The sequence below is a fragment of the Telmatherina bonti genome, assembly GCF_933228915.1.
Source record: "Telmatherina bonti genome assembly, chromosome: 10".
Classification (NCBI taxonomy): Eukaryota; Metazoa; Chordata; class Actinopteri; order Atheriniformes; family Telmatherinidae; genus Telmatherina; species Telmatherina bonti.
In genome coordinates, this window is record NC_136628.1 from 17,232,372 (window position 1) to 17,250,648 (window position 18,277).

Consider the following 18,277-nt stretch of genomic DNA (forward strand, 5'->3'; position numbering starts at 1 on the left):
TGCAGGAAAGCTGACTGTGGCAGTAAACTAGCACAGCTATCTACCCCTCCACAGTGCTCCCACATGGCCTTTATGCTGGCAGAGGGAGCGCCGATGCTTAGCAACATCTCATCTACATGGTTTGCCACATCATCAGGGTCAGGATCCCTTTAGGCTTGGTTGATCTCTGCCGTGCTGTGCACTGCCAATGAGGAGCCTCAGAGGTGCTTGGAAGACATGGAAGGACAAAGGTTTACTGCTAGCATTTCTTTCTTTCTCTTTTTTATCAAAGCAGAGATTATGCTCAGTTCATTTGTATGTGCTTTTCTTTCCCAAGCTCTAAATGAAAAAAAAAAAAAAAATTGAAGTTTTTCTGCTGTTTGGCTCAAGAATAATTATAACCTAATAACATTCAAATGATTTAAATCCTATTTCTTTATAGTTTTTAAATATAACACTTAATATAATAAATACTGCTTGATTTTTCTTTAATACAAACATTTTAAGCCAGACACAATGCAACAACATTACAACAGGGATTTACCTCTTACATCAGAAAATATCTTCTCAGCTCTATATTACTGTCTCAACAGAGACTCATACATGGCTTCAGTGTGTGGCTCAGTCAAATGAAGACTTGGATGTTCCACAGTTTTCTGCAGCTAAGTAAGGCACATCCTCAGTCTCCACTGATTATAATGCAGCTTCAGTTAAAAATGGTTAAAAATGGACTTTGGACTTTAAGTTAAATCTTATTAGCCATATTACAGCAGTGGGTAAATCAGTCTTTCCTCACGTGAAGAATAGTTCTTAAATACAGCTGAATAAATCTCAACATGATTTAGAAAAACATGTCTTGAATAATATTTCTATTAACAACAAATTGTTGAGTAAAGAAAGTTTGTCGAACTCTTAATTTCCAATACCAATATCAACCAATACAAATAGTTTTGTAGCAAGTTGTGCCAAACAAACAAACAAAAATATCAAGAAAACTTTACATGAAATCAGTCATTTCAGCAATATGTCATCATAGTATTACTATGTAATAAAGTACTAATTCAAAACTGTCCTTTTGAATTAGAGGAGACTTATCTGAAGAGTTTGATAAATAATATGTGTACATTGTATAAAAGTTTAGTCATCTATTTTGCAAGTTTTATTTTTTCAAACTGTGGTCATTTTTTCAATATTCGCATCCAACAGATATATAATCGACCAATCAGAGAAGACGTGTTGACTGATAGATCACACGTTGGGAGGTACGCCTGTGTCACTTTCACTGCTATTTCATTCAGACTTTGCATCATCATGACCGAGCATCTTCTTTTCTTCTCTGCTTCCTTAAACCAAGCGTCCAGCTGCTGAAGCAGATCTTTGAACTGTTCCACAGACATCCTAAAGTCCATTGTGAATAATTTATTCACAATTTTGCATTACACTTGGTGTGCATAGAAACGTTAATAATTCACCTCTAAATCATTTGCAATTTCGTGCCGTTTATTTGTATCAGTCCTGATGTGTAAAAGCTTTTAGTCTTTGTAAGTCACTTTTAGATTTATTCTTAATTGAGATCCAGCAGATTTTGGAGAAGAACAACTAGTGCCAAGCGAAAATGCAACAAACCAAAGCAGAGATCACTATGTGCCAAAAGTCCCACTGAAATGGAAAATAAAACTGAATTAGAAAATTGCTGTCCTGTATCTTAAATATTTATTGAGGGTTCCATACAAATAAAGACACAATAAAATGTTACGGATGTTCCTCAGTTTTGCAGGAATTTTTGTCCTCGATGTCCACTTCGTATAATTGATTTGACGGCTCATCTGCGTTGACTGCTGTCTGCATAGAATGATGAGTGAGGAGACTCTGGCACACACACACACACACACACACACACACTGACTCAATGGATGAATGATTTTCTTTTTGGTTTCAAGAACATGGATTTCTTCCTTCACTGTGGAGCTGTCAGATCCTCCACTACCCTCCCATCCCTTCACTACTCCCACACTTGATCCCTGCCAGCTGCTCTCTGAGTCCAACATGGTGCAAATACAATCCAACGCCAGCTATTGTGTGATTCTCTCAGAACTCCAAGTTTTTACACTGCATACTATCTTGACCAAATCCAAAAGTGTGATTTTTTTCTTACTAAGATGTGAATGAGAATATCAAGACAAAGTTCTGTCTGTGATCATTTTCTGATGAATCTTCTTCATACCATCTCACACAGTTGCCTGCCTATCGGTTTTACTGACATCTTTAAAACCTGCAACAGAGTATACTATAAAGCACGGCTGCAACATAAGATTTATGACTTTGTGTGTAAGAAGATAAAAAGCATCCAGCAAAGGACTATCTATCAGTTGTAAAAAGGTGATGAACTGCACCTTAGACAATGGATTATCAGTCCTCGAACGAGTTATGTAATACAACGACACCATCCTCCTCAAAAATACACCAAAGCTTTGCCTGGTCTATATCTATAAATAAATGTCTTATGCATCCACCTTCTAACTCACTGTGTCTTATTCTCAATACAAGTCCCATCATAAGCGACATGAGACAACACTACATAAATGAACATAAGATGGTGAAAATATTCATAGATTGTGCTTCATTCAGGAAAAGTTGTCGTTTACGACTAAAAGCTTTTGCAGATTTATTACAGCCGCAGTAGCAGAGCCCCATATTTGACACCTAAAAAGCAAACAAACACACAACAAAAAGCAGGTTAAGGTCTTTTGCACCTGAAGAAATGAAGGCAAAGTATTTTAGGTCCTTGTAGTTTTGCAGCAACACACAATGTGGCATTTTTGATGATTTAAAGCATTTCATCATGAGCCAAGTTTCTGCTAAGTTTTCTGTTCTTTTCTAGTATTTATGTAAGCTACTTACACCCTAGTTCACCCAAGATTTATCAAAGTATACAGAGTTGAATTGAGCATTTTTCTTCTTTCTTTCTGTTTTATCACCACAGAGCCATGCTGGACAACACAAATTCGACAAACTGAAACTTGGCAGTTTTATCGGTGCTCTGTACTCTATCCTCGTGGAAGAAGATGATATGCTCAAGAGCTAAAGCTGTTTGATCTTAAAGTGACTTTGGCAGATTTTTTGCACAATAGTCCCTCCTAACGAAGACTAATTCAGCATCTGCCTTGAATCCTGTCTCCCTGAGAAAGTCAGTCGGATGTTACGTCTTGTCTTATCTCTTCCTCTGTCAGTTTCTATCTTTCTTTTCCTCACTTCCTCCAGTAAAGTCCTCCTGCGTTTCATTGCTGTAGAGGTCATGCTGCGTGTACATAATTATGTGTGTGTCTTAATATTGAGTTGCTGCCCTGTGATAGAGTGCTGCGGAGTGCCGTAAAGCTGAGAGTCTATGTGGATCTAACCCACATTCAAAGAACAAATATGAGAATTATCCATGCTTAATTTAGCCGTTCCATCCAGCATCATCCCTGCATCAACAAACCAACAGCAAAAGAAACCACGAGAGAGACACTGGACATTGCTGGTTGGGCCTGAAATAGCTTTGGAGCCACACTCCTTCTCTTTTAAACTTGGCTGTAAAGACACACTGTCTTTCGTCATGTTGTCTCCTGTATACTGTAAAAGACACACACACAAACTAAACCACCGGCTAAGTCACTCTTAGTGAGAGGGATGACAGCTCTGCTGCAGGCAAAGAAACAAGCTCAGACAGTCAGCTTTTCAGCTCACAGTGGTCTCCTGTTGGCTTCAACTCATCCTGGCTCCAGGAGTCACTAATGCGTCCTTCGTCAGCCTGCTGCACTCTGGAAGCCAGAGACCTCCATGTTTAGAGGGCTTACTGTTTAATAGCTCTGTCCCCAAGGAGGGCAGTTGGTCTGCTCTTGCAGGGAAAAGCTGCATATGCTTGTGCATAAAGTGGATAAGAAGTTTGAGGGGAATGGCATCAAATCTGATCTGTTTTCTGGAAAATACTAAAAATACTTTACTTTGATACCAAATCTGGGACGTTGGGACTTGTTGCTGATTCCCTCAACGACCAAATAGAGTTTATTTTTAAATGTCAATATTGCAGAGAAAAGTCATGCTGTAATAATAATGAATTTGTGGCATACTTCCAAAAACCAGCGGAAAAGCTCGCTGAGCAGTCTGTAAGAAAACATTTTCAAGCTGATGACTCATCGCTTTAGTTGTGGATGTGTCAGAGTGCATGTCATAAGTAGGACAACATAACTCAGTTTGGTCTGAATTCAGAAATCTCAGGGAAACTGACGGGAACACAGAAAAGAGTATGGCGAATGGAAAAAATACTGTTGGGATGTGTGATCTGTGTGCCAGGAGTGATTTTTCCTTTGCAGTTTTGTGCATGCTTTTATCAGATCAAGTGCCCTTTAAGGCGCTAGAGGGCTGAATTTCAAATGAATGCATGAGCCCAAACAGGTCTAACTCCTTACAGGTGGATAATCAGGGAAATGAGAGAGAAACACTCACCAATCACACTCATACAGGTTCACATCTGGAAGCTGCGCTGTGAAACTGCAGGTGCATAGTGGAGTAAAAGTAAAAGTTCTGTTTCCCCAGCTGAAGTTTTCCTATGAAAGGAACGCTAAAATAACCAGTTGCAGTTTTTCATGCTTGCTTCTTGTTTTCATTACATCTGGGCTTTTGTGAGCATCGTTTGTCCCACACTATCCACATAAAAGGTTCATAGAAATATATGAAACGTGTTTATGTCATTTCTGCTGCTTATGTATTTATGGCTTTTAAAATAGAAAAGTGAGATTGGAGAATTGGTCTTTTTAGTATACAAAGAATAATGAATAGTTCTTTAAAAAAAAAAAACAACTAATAAATACTAATTAGTTGAAAAGCTCTGTGAAAAAAAGCATTGACATGGGCAATCAATTCTGTGAGACACCTTATAACTATTTTTTCTAGCAATTTAAACGACAACAATCAGCTTTGTAGCCAAATAATTCCCAGACACCAAACAATGTTTGGCCAAATATAACCCTCACCTGCAGCTTTGTTTGGCCCATATTTGGCCTTGACTTATGGTGTTAACTCCATGCAAGTCTGGCTGCCAAAACTCAGTCTGATGATCACAACACATGGCTCACAAGGACTCTTGCTCCTTATACTTGAGCTTTTACTGAACTTTCTAGTGCTGTAGCTGAGCCATAAATGCCCTAAGTGTAGCCCAGATTAGGCCCAAATGTGTCTACCTATTGTGACAAGACATTAACTTACACAGACATATTTCCTTATGATGTAATCTCTACATCTAAACTCTATAATGTGCTGACAACATGACAAATGTTAGTACCAACCAGAGGTGGCAATTCCTGGTCCAGAAAGTAAAGGTCCTGCCTTGTTTTTGGATCTACTTGTACATTTAGAACAGGTGTTTTCATTAACAGGCTCATTTACCAAACCAAAAAAAAAAAAGCCTCTGCCCATTAAATTTAGCTCAGTTGGTGACTGGTCGGAACATCTGCCGATCAGGACTTTTACTTTCTTGATCAGGAATTGCCACCTCTGGTACCGACACAACCCTTCAAATTTGTTGGCCCCTCAAAGGTTCTAAAAGATTAGCAGTATCATTTTCTCCATCTTCAGTCACTTTACACGTATATTATATATCTCACAGGTCTGGCCAGTTTTTAAAACATTTAAATGTATTTTTGTCTTCTCTGGGTTTTATTCTTTTTTTCTCAGTGTGTTATTGAGCTTTTCATATTTGTACTGTGAAAAGCAAAGAAGAGTTAAATTGCCCACACTGAAAGAAGTCTCCCTAACAGAGCATGCTGCTGGTGCACTTCATGAATTATCTTGTTTGTTGTGCAGACCTTTATTCTGCTACATAATGAAGTTAACAATGAAAAACTCATTTATATGATGACAGCACAGTGAATAGTTCGGTACACTTTGAAGAAAAATGCTACTGTTTTGCATCGTTAATGAAGAGTCAGAACAGATTTTAGCTTTCAGGAAGGGGGTCTTATAGAAGAAAAATAATAAGTCAGACCGAACATTTCAGATAGAACATGTCAAACCGTGTTGCATCCGTCTACAGTATAAGCTGAATAAAATGTTGAGCGTTAGAATGTTCACATGCAGAAAACCCCATAAAAAAGAAGGATTAAGCTATTAGTCAGATGAATCTTTTTAAAGTAAGGAAATTAGTTATTTGACTTTTTTTTTTTTAAATGATAAATTAAATAAACCTTCATCTCTCAAGCCAGTGGAGGCTTGCTGAGGCAGTTTAGGTGAAAGTCGTTCTCTTTAAGTCAGGTGAATTATGAATTGAACGTCTGCCTGCTGCACTTGCAAATTTCCCTTCTAAAGCCTGGCATCATGCAGCGCATGGCTGTAATAAGAGATGGAAGTGGGAGCAGTATGCTGTTTGTTTCAACCATCTGTGATTGGCCTGAAAATTCCTTATAACAGTTTACTGCGTGCCATGCAGGAAGAAAATGACGTGCTGTGATTGGATCTGTGACAAAGTAGTGAAGTACTCGTGTTTTCACTTGCGAGATTAAGAAGTGAGTTCGCTTTGCAAGAGAAAATTTAAGAAAGTCTCTTATACGTTGTCCATCTCTGAGAGATGATAAATTATGAATCTTGCTGCTGTGCTGGCTGGAGTAAATATTTTATCATACATTTTATATTGGCTTATATAAAAGTGGTATAATTATTAAGGTAGAAAAATATATTTTATATAATCATATCTGGGAATCTGTGATAAATGGAGATGCCTGTTGTTCTTTCCATGCAAAACAGTGTCTCCCTGACAAAATATATGTAGTTTCTGAAACTCTTATGAGTATGTTTTTGTTAACAGCTACAATATTACAATGTAATATGATGTGTTTATTGTTTTGACATGAAGGAGAGCAATTTTGAAGGTTTGCATCATCGTCTTTGGGAAAAGTCTCATTCTAAGTGTTACATGTTTCTATACAAACCAAGTCCCCTTTGAGGAGCAAGAGAGCTGAGATTAAATAAATGCACAAGCCCAAACAGGTTTAACTCCTTACAGGTGGTCAATCATCTGCTCTTTAAATAGCGGCACCGCACACAGTTGTAGTGGGTACATGTATTTATGATAAGCTGAAGACATGGCCTACTTCTGGGTGACAACTCAGGTCCCAGTTGGGCTTACCTCTCCTTCTTCTAACTCCGTCTCTTATTTATTCACTACTCATTTTGATTTGATCACTTTTTTTCTTATTCTCTTTATCTCCTGGATAAAAACACTTCTTTCTTCATATAAAGAACACAATACATCTAATACATCTTCTATAATGTAAACGGCACTGACATTTTAATTCAAGAATCCTGTTTTACTAGTATCATTAAAGAAACAAATGCAGAACGACTCCTTTGTCACATCCATCCATCCATCCATCCATCCATCCATCCATCTATCCATCCATTATTCCTGACCTCCAGCCTACAGGACAACAAGCCAATCCGGTTACATCATAATGGAAGGATACATCCTGGACATGTTGTCAGTGCTGCAGACTATTTTTCAAGCTAATTTATTTATAATTGAGTATACAAGGTATCCAGTGTGTTATTGGTGGATGCCATATTCAACAATTCGTGTTACAGCTTTCAGACCTTTATTAAAATTCTGCCCAACACACCAAATAAACACATTTAGACATTGAATATGTTCACAAGTTATCAATCATCACCAACTTGATGTCAGGGGATTGTAGTAAAACTGTTCAGTATCTTAAAGTCGATTACCTCCACATCTTTATTTTGGTCATGTAGAGTTTAAAGCCGTAACATCCATTCAGTAAAGATAGAACACATGCATTGGTAAAGACACTCTCAGAAAAGCAGTTTTGCTCAAGGCAAGGTTTATTTTAAATATGGAGATACAAGTCAAAGGAAATGAATGAATAAAAGCAACTTGGTTTGTCATATATGCATATTTTAAAACTTTGTCAAGCAGAATTTGCATTAAAGTCCCCATTTTCTCCTGCAGCCTTAACGGGTGCAGCAAGTATTTATGGTGTACATCACACCTGCCCAACTTTAGCTAATCAAATTAGAAGGAAATGGACAGAATTGGTTGTTTTTGTCTTATGATTTCAGCTTGTCTTACATTAGTCTGTCATTGTTGAATTTAGATATGCTTTTTAACGAAAAGCTACATTTTATTTAAATTCCTTGGTAAATATGAAAAAAAAAGTTTATGCTATAAACATCTAAAATGGAAATGGAGGAACCTGCACATATGTATGCATCTTTTCATTCACAAACAGCTTTAACTGGCGAATCCATCGACGATGTTGAAAACAGTATCAAGCGTAACAGCAGGGGGCGCTGTTGCTCATTTTACCAGAGACAGGAAGCCCGCTCAGTGAGAAGTGGTACTTAAAAACATCATTCATTTGGAATTTGATGATAAAATGTTTTGTATAAGAAAACAGACCAAAGCTGTAGCTGCAGAATCTCCCATATTGTCATGAATATACACTGAACGTCACGCACTGCTACATTAAACAAATGTTATGCAAATTGATTCAAGCTGCAGGTCATAAGGCAGCATTGTGAGTGTTATTATAATAATAGCACAACGATAGATGCACAAGCACAATGTCCTCAAGGCAGCCGGTAAAGTCTCAAACTTGACCTCTGACAAAACCAAGTACTCATCTGGAAGTATTCTTACACACATGCATAAGAAACTGGAGTGTGCTGAATATTGGAAAATATTTTTGTGAGTGTGTGTGTGTATATAAGAAGGAGGAGGATGGTTGGAGGAGGCAACAGTGAACTGAAGACACCACCCAACTCTGTCGGCAAGGGGAGGAGGTGCGAGTGTGTGCATGCGAGGGTGAGGACATGGGGGTAGTGTTTCTCGTTTCAGCACCGCGGACAGCTCCCGGTGAGCAGCAGCGGGTCAGACACCTCTGATGCTTTAGGAAGGAGAGAGGAAACAAACAAACATAAAACATCGTTGATCTGGATTTTTAGCATTGTTTGCCAACGGCAAAGAGTAATTTTTATTTTCATTTTACACCCCGAAGAACATTTTGTTTTTGGGAAGACTTGTAATGACTGACTACATTTAAGATCACCACAGGACGACTTGAATTCAATTTCCTCTGAAGTTTCTCGTCTCTAAAAGGAATTCAGCCCGAAAGATCTTCTGGTGTTCAAGGGAAGTTGAAAAGCAAACAAAAGTGACAAAATCGCATCAGCACCTCTCTCCGTTTGGACTAAATCTCTAAATATTTTCGACTTTTTCTCTTTTTTCTTTTGCTTCTGAGTCTGAGTGGAGAAAAATCTAACCCATATATCTTTTGGAAAACACTCCATGGGAGCAAAAAAACAGCATGCAAGGCGAAGGATTTCTTTTTCATCCCGTGCATTAGAATTCTTTCAGCCTCTGTCGTTGTGAAGCTGTCTCCCCACAGGCGGTGGGAGTCCCACAGCCACTAATGTAAGTCTTTGATGCTACATTTTCCCTCTCTCGCAGCAACGATTCTTTCCTCCTCCCGGTTACCCATCAGTTTCACCGCATTTTACGCAGCTGCCTATAAACCTACAGCTTGGTTGAGATAAATGGATTGACGAGGGAACTAAAAGAACATCCAGATTGCTGTAAGATGAAGCTGGAGACTCAGAAGAACAGCGGAGAGAGTTTGCGCAACTTCTGATGCCGATTCACCTTTTTTTTTTTTTTTTTTTTCCTTCCCTCTTAATCTTCATTATTTTGAGACTTCACGTCGGGAGAAGTGTGGAAGCTGTGTGTAGCTGTTCATGACGGAAACAATGGCGCTCAGCGGAAACTGTAGGACTAACATAAAAGACCTGACATCAGTCCAAAACAGTTTCCCAGATGTTGTAGAACTGAACGTGGGGGGTCAAGTTTATTACACGCGTCACTCAACTTTGGTGAGCAGCCCAAATTCATTACTAGGAAAGCTCTTCTCCAAAAAAGACGCCACTAACGATTTGGCGAGAGACCCCAAAGGTCGCTATTTCATCGACAGGGACGGGTTTTTATTTCGATATGTGCTGGACTACCTCAGAGACAAGCAAGTGGTCCTCCCGGACCACTTTCCAGAGAAAGGGAGACTGAGGAAAGAAGCAGAGTACTTCCAGCTGCCTGACCTGGTGAAACTCTTGACCCCTGAGGATATAAAGCACAGCCCGGACGACTACTTCCACAGCGACTTTGAAGATGCGTCTCAGGGCAGCGACCAGAGGCAATGCCCGCCACCCTCCCTCGTGCCCGCGGATAGAAAGAGCGGCTTCATCACGGTGGGCTACCGGGGGTCGTGCACCATGGGCCGAGAGACCCAAACAGACGCCAAATTTAGGAGGGTACCTCGGATACTAATTTGTGGCAGGGTGGCCCTGGCTAAGGAAGTGTTCGGGGAGACCCTAAACGAGAGCCGGGACCCAGACAGGACCCCGGAACGGTACACCTCCAGGTTTTATCTCAAGTTCAAGCACCTGGAGAGAGCTTTCGACATGCTGTCGGAGTGTGGTTTCCAAATGGTGGCCTGCAACTCGTCCGTCACTGCCTCTTTTGTCAACCAGCACACAGAGGACAAGATCTGGTCCAGCTACACAGAATACGTTTTCTACCGTAAGTCACGCCTTTTGGTTTGTGTTCTGCAGGAGTCACGAGCATGCGCGCGTACACAAACAGCCGCTAGAAGGCGCCCTCGCTGTGTCAGGTGGTTCGAGGGGGGGGAAACATCTGGACCTGGTGACGGGTGGGTCTTTCTGGCTGTGTTACAGATGTGGGTGCTGACTGATAGGTGATGTCATTTAAAATGCACTGCAGTGATTTTTATTCACATTTTGTCTGATCTGCTTCGGCAAGGTCAAAATCTTGTCAATCCACGGTATGGTGGATTTTTGTGACAGAAAAAAAAAAAAAAAAGTTTCTGACCTGTGGGTAAGCAGCATCTACATAGTTAAGATGCAGCTATACAGCTAAAACACGTGCTCGGTTGGAGTCTGAGGTTTTGTCTGAGCCCTGTGGAAACTAAACCAATTAGAGATCACCTCTCATAATTGGGGTTAAACCAAGGTGTTGTCATCTCTCCATGGTAGCAATGGAACCTTTGACGCAAACACTTAACCGAGAGGCTAATTCGTATGATCTCTGTGTGTTCAAGCCTATTACGGCGTGTTGCAACATTCAGTATGCTCCTGCAGTTTATATTGCACAAGATTTAACCATATTTTAATAATAATTTCACTCTGAGGCACGGCAGCTGTCAGAGCAATGATTCGTCAAAGCCTGGCCATTTCCCATCACAGAGTAATTTGCTACTCCACCTCCTCTCTCTTTCATCCAGCCCAGCCTTTTAACTTCTTGCATTTCCTTCTGGCTTTGCTATTGCTTCCCTTCCCTTTCTCCATCTGTGCCCCTCGCGAGCTGCTATGAAGGAGTCTGGCACAAAGGCTGGGAAGAAGAGCTCATCCTGATTTTTATACTGGCCCTCGTAAGATTTTATGAAGGCACATAATAATCCGTATTCTTGAACGTAACCGTGCATAATTTACTATAAACCTGTGTTTAAATGCGTGGTACCAGAATAAAGTGGTTGCAACACATTTTGTTTTCCTGAACTGGAAGCAGTGAGCATGTTCTAGAGGCCACGGGAGGTCTTGAAATAAAGACCACATATTGGATTGGTGGGAACCCCATCAATCACATCCTCCTGGAAATAAAAAGAGAGCCAGACATATTACTATAAACAGCAAAAAGTTAAAAAAGAAAACACAAACCATTGTGCCACCATCAAAGCACAAAACATTAAAAATGTGCATGCATATCAGTCTTGTCATTTGTTTTTCTTTGAACATGTCACTCATTCCAAATTTGTTGCGAGCGATCACTTTTAACCTCTGATGAAGCCTTTCGCTCCTGATTATGGTCATCTTCATTCATAGAGAGCAGAAGATGGAGATGTTATGACTCATGTGCTTTTCCTTTACTTCCTAGATCCCCAGATAGAAAGTTATGAAAGATTTAAGACTAATATCTCAAACATCTCTCTCTACAACCACCACAAAACACCAAATTAGGGAACATCTGTTGGAATAATGGTGACTCATCCTGGTATGGCAGATTTTCAGATGCATCAAGATGCAGCTGTTCCAGTTGCAGGGGTTAGTGATATTGATGTGTTTAGTCACCACTGTGTAGTATATTTCAAGGTCATTTCAAATCCCAAAAGATGCAGTCAAGTTAGTAAACAATATGCTTAGTGCTGCTGTGAATAAAACTGGAGAAGCTATCAATACCAGGGTCATAGTGTAAAGGCAGCTATTGGGAGGTTTTTAAGCTATAAGTACATTTTTCTATCCAGCTCTTTAAGTGAGCAGAAGTAATGCAATATGTGTGCGTGTTTCGCATATTCTGTGGCCTGTAGCCTTAATTTACCCTTGTGGGCAGTCTTATCATCTCAGAAAACCGAACAAGTCAGCAAATCAGTCTGTGCATCACAGCTTTGGTTGGCATTTTCTGCTCTATCCTTCATTTACAAGTAATTTGTAAATACAAAGCAGATTGCTGCTTGTACTTGTGGCAACTAAAACGAAACCTTTTTTTATATTCACAACATGATTAACATTTTTAGCTGCAGAGGACAGACATCAAACCCAGTGTTTTGCATGTAATCCTCCAGATGTCTGGCGAAGAAAGAAAGATATGGAGCGTTTTTAAAAGACATTTTCTTTTTTAAATTTTACATCATAGCTCATATTCTCAGTTGTAGTAAACTAAACTGCAGAAATCAAGCATGTTTTTTTTTTTTATCTTTGAATCTAAAATAATACGGCCACCGGAACAATAAACCCCACCAAATGGTCACGTAGCGACCAGGAGCTGAGGAGCACATGAGAATAGTCTGCTGGGCTGGGTCCAGGCTAAATGAGCTCTGCATTAATGGTCTACATGAAGCACAGTGACTGGATGGCTCTTGGCTCCCACAGCTCCCAGAAGTAGCTCTAACAAGCCAAATCAAGTGGCAGTGAGAGCTGCTCACACACACATACGATAGCCACACTCACACACATATATGCACACCACACACTTTGCTTATGCAATATTAGTCAGTGTATATGTGGTCCACCTCAGAAAAAAAACATTTCTTGCTTGCCGTTAAATCCCAGCAGCTTCCTGTTTTGGTGACAGATGTTCAGCTTGTTATTGGTCGCATACTTAGAATAAGAGACACCTGCAGTGGTGGGATGAGCAGTGGCTCCAGTCTGCACCCAGTGCACACTGGAGAGCACACAGAGAGGTAAGAGGTAGCATACCTCTGCAGATAAGCAAGCATGCACACAGACACACACAAGTTAGCATGCATGTATGCACTGTAAAACTCGCAGAGGGTTTGTTTAATCCTGCAGTCATTCAGCGGATTAAATGTACCGTGTCTTGTTTATGTGCCTGTCACATTTTTTGTGGTCCTTCACCCCCCCCCCCCCCCCCCCTTCCACCCAACCCCCTACCTGTTCTTCACCCTTCTTATTTATTTTTCCCCATCTTCTCCTTTCATGTCCTCCCATTCCGCTGTAGTCAGTCCTAGCTGTCTTTTTTTCTCCGTCTCGGTCCCCGCCTTCCCTCTCCCCAGCTTCATTTTTGCTCTGAGCGCCGCGGGGGCAAGGAGCACTGTGGTGGCACCAGTTGCCTTTACATGCCTCACTGCACCGTCACGCTGCCTGTCTCGCTTCTTATTCATGTCTCTGTGTTTCTGTCTGTCCGCAGCCATGATTGTGGATTAACCTTCATCTTTAGCCGTCTCATTTTTGGTCAGAGGCCATTCTTATATTTCAACATGCCACCTTGGACTTTTACCAGTTTCCTGCAGTTTGGAAATGATCTTCTAATTCAGCTGTTCACATAAAAATCAATTTCTTAGCTTGGTGTGGAAAAACATGACTATCCTGCACGCAGTCCTGCCCTTAACCTTATTGATCATCTTTTAGATGAATTGCAACATCAGCTGCAGGCCAGATTTGTCCTGCTTCACTGTATATCTGCTGATATCGCTGAACGGGTGTAAATTACTACCGTCAGGTTCCCAAATCTTATTAAAAGTTTGCATCAAGTTAATGCCAATGGCTTTCTGATGAAATGTGCAAAGCCACATCTGTTGGTGCATTATGCAGAAGTGCTTCATTGCATCTGTCACATGGACGTTAGCATTGCTGATTGAATTTCATCTACGGTACTATTAGCTTTTCCAAGATTCCATTGAAACATGAGTTAATATTACCAAACAGCTTGCTCTAGACATCTGAGTTGCCTCTGAGAATTATGGGTAAACTTTACAGAGAAAAAAATGAGATAAGAGGGTCAAAAACAGACAAATCTTGGGAACAAGCTGATCTGATTAGAAGACTGATTTTGACAATCACTTATACACTACACAACCTTCCTTATATACTACCCATCCATTTGACATTAGAGCCTGTATGTAGAGGTATGGCCCCATGTGAAACAAGTCGATTAAATAATTTTTTTTAACCAACTCATAATGTGACCCTCTGTAAAATGGAGCATAAGATCATTGTAGGACAAATGAGCATTTTCAATTTATTTAACATGGATATGGATAGGTTCTTCTCCAGAAAAGGTAACTGCAGCCATGGTCTCAGAAGCTATTACCTTCCCTTTATGGGAAGTAAAATCTTATATTTAATCCCCATTCTCTGACATCAGCTTCCTGAAAAATTTGACTCTTTAATAAATGTCCCCACTTGATGCAGACTTTCTTGTTTAATCAATTGCAAATTGCAAATGTAAAAGTAAAGTGTCACCATTGTTTGGAGGTTCTTTTGAGAAGAATCTTTAGTTCACATCAGAACCGTGTTTTTTGTTGTGTTTTTTTGTCACTGTGGGCAAGCAACCCTTTTTAATTAAAGCAGTCTGGGATCATCATTCCAGAAAACTAAAACCAGATTAATTGGTGGGTCCCTTTGGCATGAGGGTCAATTACAGAAAGAAAAACCTGATAAGAGACAATCAAACAAATCAGTCTGAATCAGCCATAAGTGCCGTGACTTTCTGTTTAAAACTTATACGGCATCAACCACAACAGAGTCCTAGAAATGTGAGGTCTGAGGTGTCTTGTGTTCTATGTAGAAAATTGAAGAACCCAGTTATGAGCTCTTGCTGGGCACAGCTGCACAGTAAAAGGGTTTGCATAGTAAGGAACTAATGAAATGGGAAGGCGGGCGGAGAAAGAAGGAGTTATGCAGCTTCTACAAGCAGCTTCTAACATCTGCTGCTTTAGCTGTAGTCACATGCAAGTGAAAGCATCACAATCTTAATGTATTTATTTCCCGTTGCTTTCAATAATAGCGAAAATGCACTGCCTGCTGGCAGGTTGAACAGGCAGTCATTAGCAGCAGTTATTATGATTATTAAGTTATGATCAGGGATCATCATAACTGGGAGTACAGCAGATTTATTGACTAACAGTGAATTTTCTATAGCTACCCTACAGTGCCTTATTTGATTTGACTTGTTTTCTTTCCTGATCCACTCATTTCATCATAGTGATCAGTCTCTATTTGGTCTGGCTATTTACATTCTCTTTTACATCCGAGAGTCTACAATCCAAACATATATTTATCAATTTTGCTGCGTCTTTGGAACGACTAACAACTAATCATGGCTGTTACCGTTGCTGACATGAATCCACAGATGGAGCAGCCCACAACAAAACCAGGAAAACCCCAAATCCTGATAATATCTCAGAGAAAACATTACTGAAGTCTGGTGAGGAGACAGAAGAATCCTGTACATTTTCTCTTGCTTTTTATTTTTACATCAACATCAATCCAGTGCGTGAATTGTGTGTCATCACAAATAGGCGCTTTCATATATGCTGGTGTGTGCCGCACTGTGCCATTAGCTTGTTACACACAGATGAGTAACTCCTTGTGTGGGTAATGTGTTTTGGCAGGTGGCAGCGGTTATGGAGTGTGTGTGCCTTAATGCGTGACCCATGTTGCACTACCTGAGGCATTTGCACACCCGTTGAGCCACCAGCAAAACACACCTGCACTCCACCAAGCCCTTGCACACAGATGCACATTCACGCAGATACACATTGTCGTGTGCGTGCACCCGACGGCAGACAAGTGCGCTCATCACCATATGAAACTACATCATGCTCATCCTGCGAGCTTCTCCGGCCTGTCGGTGATGACATTAGTGGCAGCAGCTCCAAGCTGCGGGCCTGTAGGAAATGATTAGCTGAGGAGCAGACAGGCCATGACAGCTCGGAGGAGAATCTTGATAGGGACAGCTGCTACCCCGGCCTCAGCTCCACATGGGAGTCCTAGCCCATACACCTCAATTGTGCATTATTTAAACTGAGAAAGAATGGGAGGTGAGAGGAAGCAGCTGCAAAACAATGTTTGATCTATGAGAGAAGAGCAAATACTGTTATTCTTCTTCCTGCCTCTGTGCTTTGACTAACACTACAACACACCTAATGCTGCAGTTGTGATACCTGTTCAGTTTATTGCAATAATGGTCCCGATTGCTGTTTTTAGTCATTCCAATGCTGCAATATTTCTGAGCACTGGAACAATGAGACAAGAACTGTAGTGTCATACCAACAGCTCTGGTACTGACACCAAAATCACTACTTCTCTACTTTCATTTCAGTCTTCAAAAGGGAAGTATTATGTCTTTTTGTGTTTGAGACGATGTGTTTGGCTGTCACCAGTCACTACAGATTCAAAAACTCCTAATATGCACAAATGTTCCTTTGTTTGGTGTCCACTGCATCTGCTGTTATTCAGGAAGACATCCATGTTGGAAATATACTTCACAGTACCAACTCAGAGTGCAAATGTTGAGCACTTCCTTATCTCCTCCCAACCTCAGCTTCCACTGCAGACAGCAAGTTCATCTTTCTTTTTATTGCTCCATTAATTGGGATTTCTCATTAGCAGTAATATAGTTTAGATGATATACAAATGATCAAAAATGCTCTTTCAGGACTTTAATATTTCATATCTAGATTAAGATATCTGATTTTACATTTTTTCACAGTCCACTATGATTTCCACTTTGTCTAGAATAACCATTCTCCCCTCCTAGAAACAAAAAATGTTCTTTAAAAATAGCCCATTTCAGCCACTAAAGACTGAAAAACCAGGAACAGACCAACAGTGCAGCCCACTTCAGCCCATGTGACTGACCATGTAAACTAGGTAATAATCATTTATCATGTAGGATAGGGGTCTCTAAAGTTGTCCTGCAGATTTTTTGTCATGCTGGCGACGTGGGAGGTGAAGGCGTGGACCCAAATGCAGGGATGACGGCACAGGTTTTTAGACTGATTTAATTCAACACAGGAACTCAGGAGACTAACTCAAACACAATGATCCAACAAAAAACTGAACAGAAACAGAGGGCATAAGTACACTGAACACAACAAGACACAGGTGAAACAAATCTACTAAATGAACCCAGGTGAACTTAATCAACAGGAAATCAATAAAGCTAAACAAGAACCAAGAGAACTGAACAGGAAAAACTACAAAATAAAACAGAAAACCTGAAACTAAAGCACAAGGAGTCCAAACCCTGACATTTTTAATGTGTCAATGTTTCAACACACCTGACTCAAATTAACTGAGTCCAACAGCATATGAAGTTCTGCATAATGATTAATTAATTTAAATCAGGTGTGTTGGAACAGGTATACGTTGAAAACTTGCAGGGCTTTGAGGACGGGAACTGGACACCTCTGTGGACAGTACTGCTACAGTGCACTGATGCACCACAGTCCTGAAATTTTCTACATATTTTTCAAAAGATTGCAAATAAGAATGAAACGATCACTTACTCCTTTTTGTTTATTTATTTATTTGCACAGCTAGCTGCATAGCTTTAAATCCAGCCACCAGCTTATGTGCACTCTGAATAATTGTCTGAGAATTCATGTGCGCATGCTGATAATGCTTTCTGCTTTTAACTTATTTTTGAACTTGCCTACATTCCGTTTTTCTCTCATTTATTGATATTCCAGTAAAATCCAAATACATGCAATAAAAGGTCAACTCTAGAACAGCCATAATTGTAGAAAATCCTCATCTACCATCAGTGAAATCTTAACAAAACATTGCAATGTCTGCCTTGTTGCATCATGTCTTCCTTCCTGCGTGCTGAGTTCAGGACCATACCTGACTGTTCGCTGTTGTGAGAATATGTTTGGAACCTTCTTTTTCATTATTCATGTCACTGGTTCTCTGGACATGTCTCTGTTCTGTGTTCATGTGA

General features: G+C 40.2%; 1 protein-coding gene across 1 annotated transcript in view; it reads left to right on the top strand.

Moving 5' to 3' along the window:
- Positions 1 to 9,762: 9,762 nt before the first annotated feature.
- Positions 9,763 to 18,277, top strand: part of kctd16b (potassium channel tetramerization domain containing 16b) — a gene marked incomplete at both ends in the record, with an annotated part of 94,997 nt that continues 86,482 nt past the window's right edge. The window contains one exon of the mRNA XM_079247899.1: positions 9,763 to 10,597. Coding sequence (XP_079104025.1) covers positions 9,763 to 10,597 — 835 coding nt within the window. The remainder of the gene's footprint in view (positions 10,598 to 18,277) is intronic.